Source organism: Colletotrichum acutatum (genome assembly GCF_030867785.1).
Source record: "Colletotrichum acutatum strain CBS 112980 chromosome Unknown BDZ83scaffold_45, whole genome shotgun sequence".
In the NCBI taxonomy this organism is placed as follows: domain Eukaryota; kingdom Fungi; phylum Ascomycota; class Sordariomycetes; order Glomerellales; family Glomerellaceae; genus Colletotrichum; species Colletotrichum acutatum.
The window spans coordinates 46865-62791 of NW_026849039.1; the positions used below are offsets into that span (position 1 = coordinate 46865).

At 55.2% G+C, this 15927-nt stretch overlaps 5 protein-coding genes across 5 annotated transcripts; 1 reads left to right on the forward strand and 4 right to left on the reverse strand.

Annotated features, from left to right (window-relative positions):
• Nucleotides 1-723: 723 nt before the first annotated feature.
• BDZ83DRAFT_577275 (dipeptidyl peptidase IV N-terminal region-domain-containing protein) lies at nt 724-3578 on the reverse strand (the record flags this gene model as incomplete). Its single annotated transcript, XM_060505005.1, has 2 exons — nt 724-857; nt 920-3578. The coding sequence occupies 2 exons, from the start codon at nt 3576-3578 to the stop codon at nt 724-726; spliced, it is 2793 nt and encodes a 930-aa protein (XP_060365081.1).
• An 829-nt stretch (nt 3579-4407) lies between these two features.
• BDZ83DRAFT_620871 (YjfJ protein) lies at nt 4408-5585 on the reverse strand. Its single transcript, XM_060508220.1, has 2 exons — nt 5259-5585; nt 4408-5158 (listed from the first exon to the last, which is right to left on the reverse strand). Exons 1-2 carry the CDS (start codon nt 5368-5370, stop codon nt 4788-4790), a joined length of 483 nt encoding a protein of 160 aa, XP_060365082.1. The 5' UTR covers nt 5371-5585; the 3' UTR covers nt 4408-4787.
• Nucleotides 5586-6589: 1004 nt separating this feature from the next.
• On the reverse strand, nt 6590-9458 carry BDZ83DRAFT_752029 (uncharacterized protein; the record flags this gene model as incomplete). Its single annotated transcript, XM_060514136.1, has 4 exons — nt 6590-7554; nt 7609-7744; nt 7797-9198; nt 9268-9458. The coding sequence occupies 4 exons, from the start codon at nt 9456-9458 to the stop codon at nt 6590-6592; spliced, it is 2694 nt and encodes an 897-aa protein (XP_060365083.1).
• A 1783-nt stretch (nt 9459-11241) lies between these two features.
• Nucleotides 11242-12280, forward strand: BDZ83DRAFT_719455 (TTL domain-containing protein; the record flags this gene model as incomplete). The annotated part of the gene is made up of 2 exons (XM_060512176.1): nt 11242-11253; nt 11408-12280. The coding sequence occupies 2 exons, from the start codon at nt 11242-11244 to the stop codon at nt 12278-12280; spliced, it is 885 nt and encodes a 294-aa protein (XP_060365084.1).
• Nucleotides 12281-12356: 76 nt separating this feature from the next.
• BDZ83DRAFT_316028 (uncharacterized protein) lies at nt 12357-14001 on the reverse strand. The gene is made up of 3 exons (XM_060502337.1): nt 13122-14001; nt 12819-13012; nt 12357-12721 (listed from the first exon to the last, which is right to left on the reverse strand). Exons 1-3 carry the CDS (start codon nt 13605-13607, stop codon nt 12493-12495), a joined length of 909 nt encoding a protein of 302 aa, XP_060365085.1. The 5' UTR covers nt 13608-14001; the 3' UTR covers nt 12357-12492.
• Between the last annotated feature and the right edge of the window lie 1926 nt (nt 14002-15927).

The following is a 15927-nucleotide window of genomic DNA, read 5'->3' on the forward strand; positions in this document are numbered from 1 at the left end:
TTGGATTTCTGTGCCTCAAGCGAGGCTACATGATAGGGCCACACAGTTTTATCCCCGGTCTATTATTTTTGGCGGCATGAGGTATCTGGCGGCTGGTGGGGTCTACTCACCGGCGCCTTTAAAATTCAATGAACGCGGACGATGGCGTTGAGATAACCAAAGGGCTTCCTGTAATCGTATCTTCTTTGCTCTCTGGATGGATGAGCATTTTAGGCAGGCGGACGGACTGTGTTACGCGAAGGGAAACTATGGGGGTGGTGCCTTATTTTTCCTATGTGCACACACTACGCTAGACTCTTGCCATTGCTGGACCGATTCAGGGATATCGCGAGCCTGTCGCCCGAGCCCAAAACTGTATGATAGTTCTTTTAAAGTTGACTCTTTCTGATGACGAATGGTGTACCTTGTTCTTCGTGTGAATCGGCGTGTCTGCGTGTCTCCTGGCATGAGCATGTGGACTAAAGACTGAACGTCCTCCACCATGTTATCCACCTCGATCCCTGCACTATCAATAGGTAGTCCACATCCCATCAATGGCATCACATCTGGAAGGAGGGGTTCAGCTGCAGCAGCAAACATCTTCAACACAACACGTCCGGTTTGAAAATTGCGTTTTGACGAGCACGTGCTTAAGTAGATTCTATCAAAGCAACGGCTTCATCAAGTGACATGGTTGATATTTCGCTCCAATAACTCCATCTTTAGATCAGCCAGAAAATAAAATTAAGAACGTGGTACACCGTCAAGCTTGGCTACGCTCGACCTCTTCTCCTTCTCCTTGGGCTCAATCATTGGCTTGGCGTCGGCGACCTTGAGCCACTCTCCATTGAAGGCGTTGATGAGCCAGTTGTTCAGTTCTGGGAGGCGGTCAGCATGGATTCGATTCTCCAGATTATCATCTGGGGTGGAGTAGACTCACTATCGTAGACAATCTTGTTCGCATTATGAAAGTAAATACCGTGGTCGCTATCAGGGAAAACATGGACATCGTAATTCTCGACGCCTTCGAGGTTGAGCTTGTCGAGGAGGGTGAGGGTGCTCTGGTAGTGCACGTTATCGTCCGAGACGCCGTGCATCATCAGCCAGCGCACGTTGCCGGCGAGGGCGGAGACGTTGGAGATGGCCGTCTGGTCGTAGCCGTCCGCGTTGAGCTGTGGTGTGCGCATATATCGCTCCGTATAGATGGAGTCGTAGAAGCGCCAGTCCGTGACGGGCGCGACGGCCATGCCGTAGCTGAACGTCTGGCCGGCGTCCATCTCGAGCGTCTTGAGGGTCTGGAAGCCGCCGTAACTCCAGCCCCAGATGGCGATGCGGGCCGAGTCGACGTACTTGAGGGCGGACCAGTGCTTGGCGGCGGCGATCTGGTCAATGGCTTCCCAGTGGCCCAGCTTCTCGCGGATGAGGACGCGGTTCTTGCGGCCGATGTAGCCGGTGCCGCGGCCGTCTACCGTGACGACGACGTAGCCGAGGGCGGAGGCGATGTAGGACTGGAAATCGACGGAGAACCTCTTGCTCACGGACTGGGATCCCGGGCCGGAGTACTGTTGGAAGAGGACCGGGTACTTCTTCTTCTCGTTGAAGTGGGGAGGGCGGCGCTCGACATAGTTGAGCTCGACGTCGTCGACTTTGATGGTTCCGTATTTGAGGATGGGGAGCTCGTACTTCTTTGCGTTTTCAGCAAGTTGTGTGTTCTCTTCGACGACATGCTCATAGCTGGTGGGGTTGCTTGGAGTGCTGATCACCTTCTGCCAAGGGATCTTGGGGCCCAGGTACGAGAGAAGACCGAAGCCTGCGCCGCTAGAGAAGGAGATGTCATAGTAGCTCTCGAAGTTAGTATCCGTGAACGGTTTCAGATCGGAGCCGTTAAGGTGGACGCTGTAGACGTGACGCTGGATAGAGGACTCCTTGGTAGACACAAAATAGACCAAGTTGTTGGCCAAGTCGACGGCGGAGGGACCGTTTACGACTTCCCAGTTGCCACCCGTGAGGTAAACAGGCTCAGGGTTGTCCATGGGTGAGAAGTATGCAATGTGGTCGCCATCATCGTGAATCACAGTGTCGACATAACCATCCTCCGGTCTTCCATTAGCAGGGTCCGCGGGAATGAACTGGGTTTCGTGAGAAATCTCGAACCAGCCGCCGTCGATTTTGCCGACGTCAATGGTGTTTACAGTCTTGCCTGTTCGAGCCACAACGTCAACGAGAACCACGCGCATGACATCGCTCACGCGGTTGGTCTCCTTGATGAGGACCTTGTTGTTCGCCCAGAGGACCATGTTGATGAGTCTGTCGTCATCGGCAAAACCACCCTCGATGTCTACGGCAAACACGTCGCCACGCTCGACATCGTAAAAGAGCAGGTCTACGACGGGGTTGTGGCTACCGGCGCGAGGGTACTTGATGCGCTTCTCATCCGGGTAGGTTTCTTCGCCGGCGGGCTTTTCCTTGCCCGAGGGTCTGGACATGAAGTACTGCAAGGGATACTCGGGCACACCCGTCTCGTTGGTGCGCAAGAAGGCAACGTACTTGCCATCCTCGGAGTACCAGGTAGCGCTGTTGCTGGCAAAGACTTCCTCCTCGTAGACCCAGTCGGGAATGCCGTAAAAGTACTCCGGGCCACCATCCTTTGTGATTTGCGTGACCTTCTTGTCACCGTCCAGCTTTCTCAAGAACAAGTTGTTGTCTCGAGTGAAGACGATGGCATTGCTCTGCGGGCTCCACGTCGCAAGCTGCACACGTGCGTCAGAATGCTCGGGGTCGAGAGGCTCAGCGGTCTGGGTCTCAACGTCGAAAATCCAGTACAGCGCGGTAAAGGAATGGCGCCAGTTGTGCTTGCGATCGGTCGAAACGAGCACCTTCTTCATGTCCTTGCTCGGACGGCCGTCGTACGGCGTCATCTGGCGGCCACCAACGTTGATCCAAGGGTTCTTCATGAGCGTGCGACTCTGGACGACCTCGGCGGAAACCTGGCGGTCCAGCTTGCCCGCCCTGACGTCCTCGACCACGAGATAATCCTTGCCCCGGGCACCCTGCTCGAGCAGCAGGCCGTCCTCTCCATTAGGCCCCTCGATCCAGCTTATTGAGTGAGAGTAGGGTGACCAGAAGCCGGTCATGACCTGGTCCAAGGTTACCGGCTTGCCGGACCCGCGCGATGTCGCAGAGGGGTCGTGGTCAACCTGACTGCCGTGCTGGTATGACTTGCGGGACAAGAAGACGAACAGAGCACCTCCCCATGCGAGGAGGAATGCAGCTGCCAGAATACATATTCCCTTCTTCAGCCCGCGGTCCATGCCTACACGGCGCATCATGCCCGTCGTGGGCGCCAAAAAGGGCCCCGTCTCGAGATCATTGGCGTCGGACTCTTTGTAATCGTTGTCATCGTCGTCGTCCGGGTGGTCGGCGTAAGCGGGGCGGGAGACGGAGGGGGCGCGGCGCCTCTGGGAAGATGAAGAGTATGACTTTTCATTCTGCTCGTGCAGGCGGTCGAATACGAGACTAGTGGTGGACACACTCGAGAGGGATGATTCGTGGGACATCCTGAAGTCCTCGGCAGCGGAGGCGCTTGGTGCTGCGTCCATGGTGTCGGAGGACGGAGACGGAGAGAGTTATCAGTTCGTCGGTCGGGAGGGTTTGACGGTACGTTCGGTTCTTCCGTCCGGGGGGTAAGCTTTGCCAAGGGGAGAGGGCAGCAGGGCAGCAGGGCAGCAGATGGCAAAGCTAAAGAAAGATGGGATCGAAACTAGGTGGATTGCGCGGTGACTTGAAACGGCATGCTGTCTCGAGGCAGCTTCAGCCCTCTTTTGGAAATAAGAGGACGCAACGACACCCCATGGACCGGAGGATTCGTATCTGGTGGTATTGCAGGAGGGTCGTCGGAAGAGTAGGACGAGCACGCAAGGGGATACGAGAAGCACCCGTGGGTGAGAGGAGAAGGGGGAATGACGGGGATAGTTGTGTAGGTGCGAAGGATCGTGGAGTGGACGTGAACGAGGCCGAGGCCGAGGCCGTGGAGGCGAGTCAACGAACAAAGAGCACTTGGTAATACATCGAATGCCTACCTGTCTGGGTACTTGGGGGAGCTGGGACCTTGGGTGCCCAGTGGTCCACAGGTGCACCCGTTGGCTTGGGTTTAGTGGCGGGTCCCCTGGCGAAGGTGGCCTGGATGTCGAGTACCACCGCTGTGGGAGACGGATGCGGAGTGCGTTCGCAAGTGGGCTTGGCCCGTTTCAATGGTTCTTCGGAGCTAGCCGGGGGCAGTTAGCAGGGTGTCTCGTCTACTTGTTCGAATGCAGCAGGTCTTAGCTAAGCCATCTTTATCTTGCCTTATCGGCATCTGCACCTCCGTTTCTTCCATCTGCAAGCCAAACGTTCCCAATTGAGGAAGGTCCATGTTCTCATCTCCATTGACTCAATGAGAGGTATATTCTTCACCCAGACATTGGCCACCACTGCTTCTCATCTGATCCTCAATTGCAGTCCATCCGGTCCTCACTCATGCACAAACATCACGACATCAAGTGCAGGTCATCGACAACAGACCACCATTGTATCCATGGTCTCCGTATCAGAGCGATTTATACTTGGCTGTCCAAACATGTTTGACTTGTCAACGTTCTCGATTCAGCTACCTCTCAAAATAACATCAACTACAACGCAGTGGTATCAAAACTCACTCCTCCCCAGCTACCTCAGGCCTCCATGAAACAAAAACCCTTCACCCTGCCAAGCTCAACCCCCACGACAACCTCACCTCACCTCATCCTTCCTCTCCCCCTTTCCTTCCCCTCTCACTCCCCGGCGCTGCACATGCTCTCAACTCCCCCCCCAAGCTGCGGCGCAACCCCCTCCCCGCCCTCAACCTTCTCAACAACACACGCCGTCCCATACGCACACGTCTGCGCGAACCCACCCAAGTCCGACGCATCAAACCGCAAACAAATAATCGCGTTGCCCCCCCTCTGCTTACACTCGCTCACGACCCTGCCCAGCGCGTCGTTGCGGCAGTTATACAGCATCGTCGTGAACCACCGCAGCTCTCCGCCCGCAAGGGACTTGATGGCCATGCCCAGGCTCGCGGCGATGTTGCGCGTGCGCACCGAGAGGCCGTAGACTGCGCCTAGGGTGCGCGTTACGCGGTAGCCGGGGATGTCGAACATTGCTGCCCTTGTGTAAGCATCGCTGCTGTGTAACGTATGTGGAGTGTATAAGGTAAGGTAAGTGATGGGGGGGGGGGGAGGGGGGAGATGCGGACGACGTACTGGTTGTGATGACGCCGCCCGTTTCTGTGAAGCAGTGCAGGTCTGATAGCTCCGGCGGGATGTTGGCCACGTCTGCCTTCTTGACGTCGCTCTTTCTGCCCGTGAAGTTCATACTGTCTTTTTCTTTCTTGATTGTGCGTGTAGAAAAACTTGCAGCGTGACTCTCTCAATCTTGAGATATTCCAAAGTAGTGGATATCTCTTCGCAGTTCAAAATGCTGTGGGGGGTTTGAAGAAAAGGGTGTTTGCAATTCATGTGGGCCACCACAAAAGTTGGAGAGACAACAAGCCTATACTTATACAGAAATATAAAGCATCGAATTGTCCCGACTTCCTTACTTCCCAAAAACCCCACACATACATCGTCCTATCAAGACTACCTACCTACCTTACTATGAGGCCAGCAACCCCAATCCCGTGCGAGGCCGATCACCGCCGGGCAATGGATCCAAGCGGCCAAGCGGGCCAAGCGGCCAATCGCGGCCCCACCCGGCGCACCCCCCCCCCACCGAAGCTCGCCATTGGACGCAGCCGGGGCTGAGTCCCCCGGATCGTATTCCGTATCTGCACCGATTACTCCAGGCAGAGACACACGTGACGGGAATTGGCATTTTCTCTTTCACTTTGTACCGGTACGGACTGAGGTAAATAAGGTACCTTGAGGTAGCTGATGTGATTTGAGACATTGATCGACACCCATCATGAAGCTCTACTCAGCCCTGTTTGCTCAATTGACATTCTTTCTACACAGTTGGAGGGGGGGGGGGGGTTGGCTGTGTCGTATAAACGACTTCTGGGTTGATATTTGATGCCAGCGATCGGCATGCTCAAGTTGCGAGATAGATTCAATATTTCATTCGGATGAGTTCAATGGAGACTTGGGTGTCATACAATCAAGCAAACGGTAGCACCTAGAGTGCGCCAGACTTCGATTTCCAGTCCATTCCTCCAGCGTGTCACACGCATTCCCTCATCCCTCACAAGAACAATTCAAATATGGCATTGAAAGACAAAGATCATTTGATTTGTCCAGAAAAGACAGACGCTTGCTATACCGCCCAATTACGCCCGTTTCCTCTATGGTATCTCATATAGTCCCCAAAATAGAACGCCTAGATAAATCTCAAGTAACATCTGCCAACGAGCGTGCTGTTATCCCCTTTCCTGAATTTGTAGCAAAAGGCCTCCAAACGCCTACATCGCTGAAAACATCATGACCAAGACCACGTAAAACAAAGTATAAGAAGCGAATCCTACAGGGCAAGGGAAAAAAGCAAATCGCCCAGAAGGGAAGGAAGCAAAAGTTGCACACACACACTCTCTCTCTCTCTCTCACGCAGTCAACCCCATCGCGCGCAATCGACTCAACACCCCAGCTTCGCGAATCAGCCCCGTGCCTCTCTGCATCCACGCCACGAAGCCTTCAACGCTCTCGTTCCCAGGAAAATCATCCCAGATCTCAGCCTCGGTGTCCGGGTACCGCGAGTGAATACCCCTCAGCGCATCGACATTCGTCCACACCGGCAACCTCCTCCGCACGCAGCAGTAGTAAAAGTAGAGAATCCGGCACAGCGACTGCGCTCGCGCGTGAACAGCCTGCTTCCGTACCTCATCGTCCGCCTGATCGTACACGGCGGCGGCGTCCCCGGGCACTACAGCCCACCACGACAGCCGCCAGCGCAGCGTCAGGAGTATCCGACCGAGCCTCTGCAAAAACGGGAGAACCTTGTCGTCGTCCATGTTTCCCGACTCGTGCAGGAGACGCTGCAGGCTCCCGTAGGCCTTGACCTCAAGCTTGCGGCACATGATTTTCGAAAGCTGGGCCGCGAGGACGAGGTTCTCCGCCTCGAGCGGATTCTCGGGGTTCAGGGCTTGCTCCATGGGTGTGCCCATGGGCGTGAACTGCTGCTTGGAAACGTACGAGAAGCCCGCGCGGCTGGGCATGTTGTTGACGAGACAGAGCAAGGCAAGCGGGTCCTCTCGCGACGTCGTCAGCTGGGTCATGCAGCGCTCCCAGTCGTCTGTTTTGGGATCGACGCGCAGGATTTCTCGGTCGATGAAGGCCTGAAAGCTGCACTCGCTCGCGTCCATTTGCTGTCGGAGGCCGTGGAGGTAATCGTGGCACGCATCGAGGTCCAGGACGTAGATGGGGCGGCCGTCTTGGTGGACGCGCAAGTTGAACCGGCTTCGCGCGCGGTTTACTCTGTGGATGAGGTTGTCGATTTGGATTTGTCTGGGGAGCTCTCTGCGGATTCGCGTCTTGTTGTCGAGGGTCGGGTGATAGATGGCGTGTTGTGCTGCTTGGTGGTTAATTTTCACGTGGAGATATCGGAGTTCCAAAGATGACTTACAGATGTAATTACACGTTCCTGCTTGAATGAGGTCCTCAAAATGGGCTCTGACACAGGGTCCTGGCCATCTTTGTGAGCCGCCATGTTTGTCACATCCGGTACAAGAGCCCTGAGAGGAATCATCGCTTCGATTGCACTAAGTACAAGTTAGTAAACAGCACCACGGGCAGCCAGCTACGGGTGCTTACCTTTTGCTTGGAGTGCTTGCAGCGAATGCACACCATCTTCTTATTCCGCGTCTCCTTGGCCTGTCCACGAGAAACGGGGTCCATCGGGCCGTGGCGGCGCCCGCGAGCTGGGCCTGACCGACCGGGCCGGCCCACGAGGCTTTGCGTATCAGAGGATCTGCTACTGCTGCTGTTGCTCAACCGTCTTGGGCGGGCCACGATGGGCATGGGCTCTGTCACTCCTGACCTCCTCGGTGGTTCGGAGGGACGCAATCTCTGGAAGTTAGAAGCGCCAGATACAGACAGAAATTGAGCCGTGGTACGTTGAACGGGGCTTCTGCGTTGCGATGCAGGAGTGGTACTGCCCATGGATGATTGAAGTCTGGGAACCTGTCCTCTGATGACGGCATCCATACGGACCGGGTCTGATCGTCTCCTAAGTCTTCTACCCGGGATCACACCAGGGACAAGAAGGCCACTTGCCGCGGTTACGGCAGGGTTCTGTGCTGCCGATGTATTTGGGACGCTCCGAGGTTGTGTCAGTCTAGGAGGCGCGTACATCTCATTGAGGTAGTAGTCGATGGGATGTGTCTGCGAGGACGAAGGCGCGTCGGGAGTCGCGCCATCGCCATAGTCGCCCATGTGAATGTCGGGCATATCGGGTGGAACGATAACCAAGGACGGGCCCAACTGGTTCGCGTTGTACGGGATAAAGCCTTCGGAAAGCGACGAAGTACCCCACATCAGAGCGTCCAAGTCGTCAACCCTCCCTTCCCCGACATCAGAATCCCAGCGATCATAGAATGGCGAAGTAGGACTTAGACTCAAGCCAGCCGAAACGGACGTCTGGTTCGCCAAGCCAGTCGACAGGGCGCTGACATGCGAGCCCGGCACGCTTCTTGGCGTATCCGCGGAAGCAAACCCAATGTCAGAAAAGGCATCATCGACGCCAAGTACGGATGATTGCGGGGTGTTGGCCGCCGTCGCCGACGAAGCGCCAGAAACAGGACTCTCTACCTGCATGCTGAGAAAAGGGCATCTGGTATTCACGATGGGACTATTCTCCAGGGAGTGGTTCGTAGACATGATGGCATCGGAGAAGGTGGTGCTCGGGCTGTTGATGCTGCCAAAGAAGCCTTGTCCAAAGCTATCATCGAAGCCTACACCGCTACTGAAGTCGCCGGCGTGGCTGAAGACGACAGATTCCTCCTCATCGATGCCGGACGAGCTCGCCTGGCTGCTTGTTCGGGCCAGCTCCGACGATGCGGGTTTAGCGGCATCGAGGTCGATGCCATTATCAATGGCGAGGTCGAAGGGAAGATCGTTCTGGTCTGCCACGGCCATGTGAGTAGGCGGCCAGGTGGACGATAGACCGGAGACGCCGGGTTGATGGACATCATCTTGAAGCTCGTTGTAAAAGTCCCTGGACGAATGTTAGACTATGACTATGACTACGTCTCGGGCAAAGGAGACAACAAGGTTTTCAACTCACTTGATCAAGGACTCGTCGTTTCTAGGGGCATCGGTGCTCAGGAGGCCAGCGGGACCGATGGGCTGAGCAGAAGAGCCATCATGGCTTGCTGCTGCTGCTGCTGCCCATTGTTGTTGGCTGAAGGGGTCGTCGGCCGATTGCCCGGCCCATGTGAATGGGGTATTGTTCCTGATGTTATACCAGTGTGCCATACCAGTTTGCAATGTCAAGGTGACTTTGATGATTAAATGCCTACTGTATTTCAAGAAGGCTGTGTTGGAGTGAGTTTGCCGAGAGGTGTGGCAAGAAGAGGAAGTGAGTGCCCCAAACAGGCTGGGGAGGGGATGGGAGGCCCTTCATAAGGTATTGTTTGCCTGGGTTGGCAAGACGAGGCTCTGCTGTTGCTTGGCTGGGCCTTGATCAGGCTCATTGGAGCTGTCTGTCTGACTGTCTGTCTGTCTTGTTGGCATGTGGTTGACGAAGGGTGTGTGTGTAAGTGTGTATGTGGGAACGAGCGGACGAGAGGAAAGCTTCCGTCACTGTGTGTTTCTGCTGTGGCAGCTGCGCGGTGCTTTCCTTAGTGTAGCCCAGGGGACTGATGGACCAACCAGACCCCTAGGCAAGGGGAAACGTGCACGCCTTTCGGTGTGTTACAGCAGGAAGTTGGCGCCGGGGAAGGGAGTTCCAGGGCTCCGATATAGGGCGGCAGATGGCGGCTTACACCGGTTCTGGGTTCTCTCGCACGCATTTCGTCCAATGATGTAGACACTTTCTTTCCTCCTCCCCAATGTTTGGTTTCCATCTTTCGTCCGTATATGGCAAGGTTGGTATGTCTATGAGGAGGGTACATGGGCAGGGTGTAAAGTGCTTCCTCTCCACTACACCATCTCGTAGTCTATACCTCATAGAGACAGGGCGAGTGTGTGGTGGACCAAGAGAAGAGAGTGTGAGAGAGAGGTGAGGAGAGAGCCTGCCGAAGCTCACGTTGGGCAAACTGCAAGGCGCACCACCGATCCGGAACGCCTCGTCCCAATGTCCAACTCTCTCTTCCCGCAAGCCCACAAGCGTGCCAAGTTCTATGGCTGCTTCTGAGTCGCATTTATCATGATTTATCATGGTGTGTGTGTGTGGACTGTGGCCTTGATCCAAACATTGGAAGCATGATCCCACCTTCATCTACCTCGACTTTCCCTTCTCGTGCACTCAACCTTGGTCCCGGTCGTAGATCCATCCGATACGGCGCTGCCGTGCTCCGTGGTCGGCGGGGTCAACCGAAAGACAAGAACTGGACCGGGATGGAGGAGGAGGAGGAAGGGGGGGGGGGGCACCGATTTTCAGTTCTTTTCAGAATCATCGGACAAAGTCAATACCGTGCCACATGACAGGATACGACAGAAAACAAACCCTTCTTTACGCCGACCAAATGGTGTAGGTAAACACAGATAATACCAGCCCTGTGGGTTCTCCCGTGGACCACCATGGACCACGGTAAGAGTCATACCTTACATCGGGGCTTTTCCTGTAAACCCCCGTTTGGTGTTGTCTCTTCTAATCCAACCCGGACAGCCCTTTTCTCATGTTTCCCTCTTTTGAGTGACCGAAGCGCGCGCGTCATACTTTGCCCAGCTACAGTCTGTCCCAGAAACTCTCCTTTACACCACCTTTTTTTTTCTTCGTCTGCCTCATCCGCGGAACCACAGCCGGGCAGCCTGATCTTGGCCCTCGGTTGCCTTCTTTTCTCCTGATCCCTGCTTCTGCATTCTTCTGTCCGTCACTGCTGCGGCTCGGCGGCAGCCTGCCTTTGGATCTACCTACCACCATTACCGGCTACGGCACTACCCCATCAAAACCCACCAGAAGAGAGAGGCATCAGACAACCCAAACGCGGCGGCGTCAGATTTGCCAATATAGTGCTGCCTGACCTCGGCATATCAACTCCCATCTCTTTGTGTTCTTCGGACCTCATTGTCCTTAGGACATCGCCGACGTGCGACAATGCGGCTCTTGGTAAATAAAATGGCCTACCATCTCCCCCCCGCCCCGGCCGGGTTACGCACACTCGCACAATGCGTGGTTTTATACCCGGCTTACATAGTTACAACGTACGGGGGGAACATCAAATAAGCTGATGAGTACGCCTCTCTCTCTTCCGTGTCCGTAGGTAGTCAACGACGACGGTCCCCCGTCCCCCGTCTCGCCCTACCTGGCACCCCTCATCGCCGCCCTGAACGAGGCGGGCCACTCAACCGTCGTAGTCATCCCCGACAAGCCGCTCTCGTGGATCGGTAAAGCCCACGCCGTCGGCAAGACCCTGACCGCAGAAAGCAGATGCCCAGCGTCCTTCTCCGCAGACGACTGCAACATCCCCGGCTGCGCCGAAACCGAAGACCGCACCCACCGCTGGCTCATCGTCAACGGGCCCCCAGCAAGCTGCACCCAGCTAGGCCTCTTCCACACACCCGGCCTAACACCGCAAGACTTTGACCTTGTCATATCAGGCCCCAACCACGGCCGCAACGCGAGCACCGTCTACGCACTCAGCAGCGGCACCGTCGGCGGCGCCCTGGAGGCCGCGCAGTGCGGGCGCCGCGCCGTGGCCCTCAGCTTCGGGAGTAAGGACCCGCAACCCGCAACGACCATCCGCGCGGCGTGCGTGCGTGCTGTGAAGCTCGTGGAGGAGCTCGTGAGGGATTGGCACCCGCAGGTGGAGGTGTATAGCGTCAATGTGCCCATGATCGCCGACGTCGGTGAGGCGCCGGTGAGGTTGACCAAGACTGCGGAGGGGAGATGGGTCACGGGGGGCTTGTTTGTTCCCGTGCTCAAGGACTCTGCTGCCGATCCTGAAAAGTTGGCCATGTCGGCGCCGGCATCGCCGTCTCGTACGTACCAGTTTCGGTGGGCGCCGCAGCTTGGTGATATCAAGCGACAAGCTGAGGAGAGCCCCGAGGGTGAGGACCTGTGGGCTTCGCTTCATGGCGTCATTAGCATCGCTCCGTTGAAGGCGAGCTTTACTGCCGTGAATGTGCAAGAATAAGCCTCTCTGGGGGCACTGGGGTCACGCACCCTCCCCAAGTGCTCGGTGAGAAAGGGTAGATTTAGAGTTCTGGCATTCTTAGAGGTCCGTTTACGAAGTGCGATATAGAGATGGTGGCTATAGATTGGGAGATGTAGATTTAGAAGGGAATCTCTAGACTTGGGGAGTATAGAGATGGGCTCACTACGAGAGAAGTAAAGATGAGCAGCCTCTTAGATAGACACACAACCATAGGCGCTATCTTCAATGAATATCCCACCGTAAACCAGACCCTCATTCAGGTTGCTCGATTCATACCCGGAGTTCACCACGTCATCGGTACCCGTCGGCTTCTTCAAGATGCCAATCTGGTACTGCCCGTCGCCGGCGAGATTAACCGAAACGACACTGCCCTGCCTCGCGAGCGGGTTGTCGCCCGCAGAGTACCATAGCTGGATTGTACTTGGAGGCAAACTGTCAGCCAATATGTCTTCTCGCGATCACCAAACGTGTTTTGATGAGTAATAAGGAAAGCAGGAGTGAGAGTGGCTTGACTCACTTGTTCGAAAAGTCCAACGTGAGCGCAAAGTTCTGCCACGACCCGTCCATCGCCATCAGCGCCGACCAGAGAAGCTTATTATCTCGATCCAATAACTTGAACGTATCTTTTGGCAAACCCGGCTGGCCGATGATGGTGCCAGTCTGGAAATTGAGCTGATTCGCATCGTACGCCGCCGTCTCGTGCCAGACATTCTACGTTTTCCCCCAAAGATTATCAGCTTGAATACCAGCAAAAGTTGCATTCACAACTTGGTCCCCAGATTCCTCGTAGTAATAGAGGCATTCACAGAAGAAGACTTACAAGATACTCATGCGTCAAATTCAAAGGCCTCTCCAAATCCAACCTCACACTAAAATGCAACGTCTTCACTCCCTCCCCCGTAGCACTCCCCTCATTCGTATCCCCCGCAAACAACAACCCCGCGCGCCGGAACCCTCGCTGGTTCATGAAAATGCTCGCATCGGACATTGTGACTTCAATCGCACGCCTCTTTTCCGCGGCATCGAAGCGGGAGGACCGTGACCCGGGTCGAGTGGAGACCGGAGCAGACTCCGGCAGGAGGATGATGTCCGACCAAGACAAGTTCGCGCCCTTTACGTAGTCTGGATTATACGGATTCCATCCCCCGCCGAGGGCCGTATCAAAGTCCTGAGGTGTCGCTGTGGCGGGGACGCGGCCGTCGAAGACGAGGGGACATTGGATTGTTGCGGCAGTACAGGGTGAGGGTGATGCCAGGGCAGAGGGAATGCCGAGGAGGATGGGGACGAGGAAAGGCGAGAGCATCATCTCTCTGGACTTTTGGGAACGAAGAGCTGGGCTACTAGGAATGAAGGCTCGGGAGGAAGATGAAGTCAAGTATGTTGAGGTGAGTAAATAAGCTAGTATAGCTCAGACCAAGGGCGAGGAAACAACTCCTTTTGACAATGTTCAAGGAGCTCAAGCAACTTGATGTGCCGATGGCGGCTTGATATGTCGACGGCAGCTACGTTCCGAGATGTTTGAGGCGAAGGAAGAGTTGTTCCAGGATCCTAGAGAGGATATAGCCTCACAGGTGTCGCTTGCTCCCACGATTTCCATAGCCGGTACCTCAAAGTGCTTGCCCGCAGTGCGGAACTCCAGTGCAATTGATGTTTGTCCGTTTCGATAGACTGGCATCATTGTTCTGGGCTAGAGACGTAGTCCGTCGAGTACAATGTCGTCTTCGTTTTGGGACAGTCCCTTGACCATTGAGGAAGGGAGAACCTCGTGGATCATACATGGCAGGCTTTCTCTCAATCCTACGGTGTTGGCTCGAGGAAAATCAACCCACACAGCGCTGCCTGCGGTTGAGATGTAGTTTTAGACTCAAGTCAGTCACGAACGGTTGGAAGGCTAAGCAAGTGCCACCACTTCCACGTGTCTGACATTTCGTCGGGACCTCGAGGAAACATACCCGAGAGCTCCTCTACTCGATATTCCAACCCCAAGACATCAGACTGATTCGGTTCAGATACACGACGTAAACAACGCAGTCTTCAGACTCAAAGCCTCTGCCGTTGAGGGAGTCAACCCTTTCTCGATCCCATCCCATCCGCAATGCTCCCCACCAGACCGCAACTGATCATCCATAGATGCCATGCCCAAAGCCGTTTAGCGCTTGGACTACCCCGGTCACAGTCGAGCACCAAAGCTCCTGTAGCTTCGACCTTGGCAGAGACGGGAGGGGGGCCCTACGAAACCCTGTCCAGACGGTTTTCTCGATTCCCAGCCTTCCACTTTTTGGTCTTTCGCTTTCACATTCGATACGTACCAAGAATATGTGAGACCAAAAGCAATCAATGGGGATCAGGTTGGAAATACGAAAAGAGTCACGCACATCTCAGGAAATGCCACACACAGGGCGACAAACCAGCGGTGAATGAAAAATCAAAACAACAGACAATCGATACGTTACAGTCGAGACGTTGGACTTTGCATAGTCAGGCTCTGATAGACTCATACAACTGGAGACCGTCCACTTCTCTTCAGCATCTAGATATTTAGAGCCGCCCTCATTCGCCGAACCAAAGAAACCAACAGGTCCAACACCTGCTTCCTGTGCTCCTCTCCTGGCCAGACCTGTTCTCTCTATCCATCGGAAGCGGACACACGCACGCAGGGCCACGCATCGAGTCCGCAGAAGAGTCCAAAAATTTGGTTGCGAATGCCCACATTCCGCCGCTCCCCGTCCACTCACGACTTTTCAGCCCCCAGTCCGCACACTACATCTTGCCATTTGCCGAACGGATTGCTTGCGTCGGAAATCGCTTGCATATCCAGTGAAGAAAACGAACCCTGGTTCTTGCGCACGCGAGAGAGTTGCGAGAGCCTACGAATTCACCTGGCCTGGGCCCTTGAAGACTTCTGACTGTTGACAAGCTGGCAACAAACACCTGAAAGATCCACGATCGGGTTCAAGGTGTCGAGGATATATCCACGTTTGGGCTGAAGTTGTCGAGCAACACGACTCCATCGAGAGTTCAAAACCAAGGGTGTACCCTCGTCGCTCTCGTCTATCTATCCCCATTCTTCGCCTCCCGGTCTCTCTAGGCTCTCGTCTACCAAAAGCACGAACCAATTTCCCCTCCCCCTCCCCCTCCGACCTTCCCACCAGTTCGTGAGCTTCAACATCGCTCCCCTGGCGAGTCCATCCAGTTCAATTAAACCCCATGTCATAAGGCTACGAATACAGTATAGCCAGCTCTGTCCACACGCCTCATCGAGACTCAAGACAAGACAAACCCATAGAGACTGTAAAACTCATCTCCGCGTGTAACGCGCCACATCCATCCCGCAAACCGTACTCCCCGAACCAGACAGTGTCGCATTCTCCAGCCTCGCACAAGGGTTTTTTAATTCCCTCCCCAGACTGGTTTGGCGTCTGTGGGTTTCCACCGCACCGTCTCACCACCTCCACGTCTCGATAGCTCTCCGCCGTCTCTCGCTTTTGCTCTCACTCTTCACTCTCAGTTCCACTCTCTCACTCCTTACACAAACCTCTCCCCTCTTCCACCTCCCAATCCCTCTAGCATCCACAAGAGCTCGCCTCTCACACCTACACCCACAGCTTGATCCCAGCTGTGTTCCT

Bases quoted from the DNA above. Each gene is read 5' to 3' on its own strand.
- BDZ83DRAFT_316028 (XM_060502337.1), bottom strand. From the start codon at position 13,607: ATGATGCTCTCGCCTTTCCTCGTCCCCATCCTCCTCGGCATTCCCTCT. The intron at 13,013-13,121 runs GTAAGTCTTCTT...GGGAAAACGTAG, and splicing joins ATTTGACGCATGAGTATCTT to AATGTCTGGCACGAGACGGC. The intron at 12,722-12,818 runs GTGAGTCAAGCC...TTTGCCTCCAAG, and splicing joins ACGTTGGACTTTTCGAACAA to TACAATCCAGCTATGGTACT.
- BDZ83DRAFT_620871 (XM_060508220.1), bottom strand. From the start codon at position 5,370: ATGAACTTCACGGGCAGAAAGAGCGACGTCAAGAAGGCAGACGTGGCC. The intron at 5,159-5,258 runs GTACGTCGTCCG...ACACAAGGGCAG, and splicing joins GGGCGGCGTCATCACAACCA to CAATGTTCGACATCCCCGGC.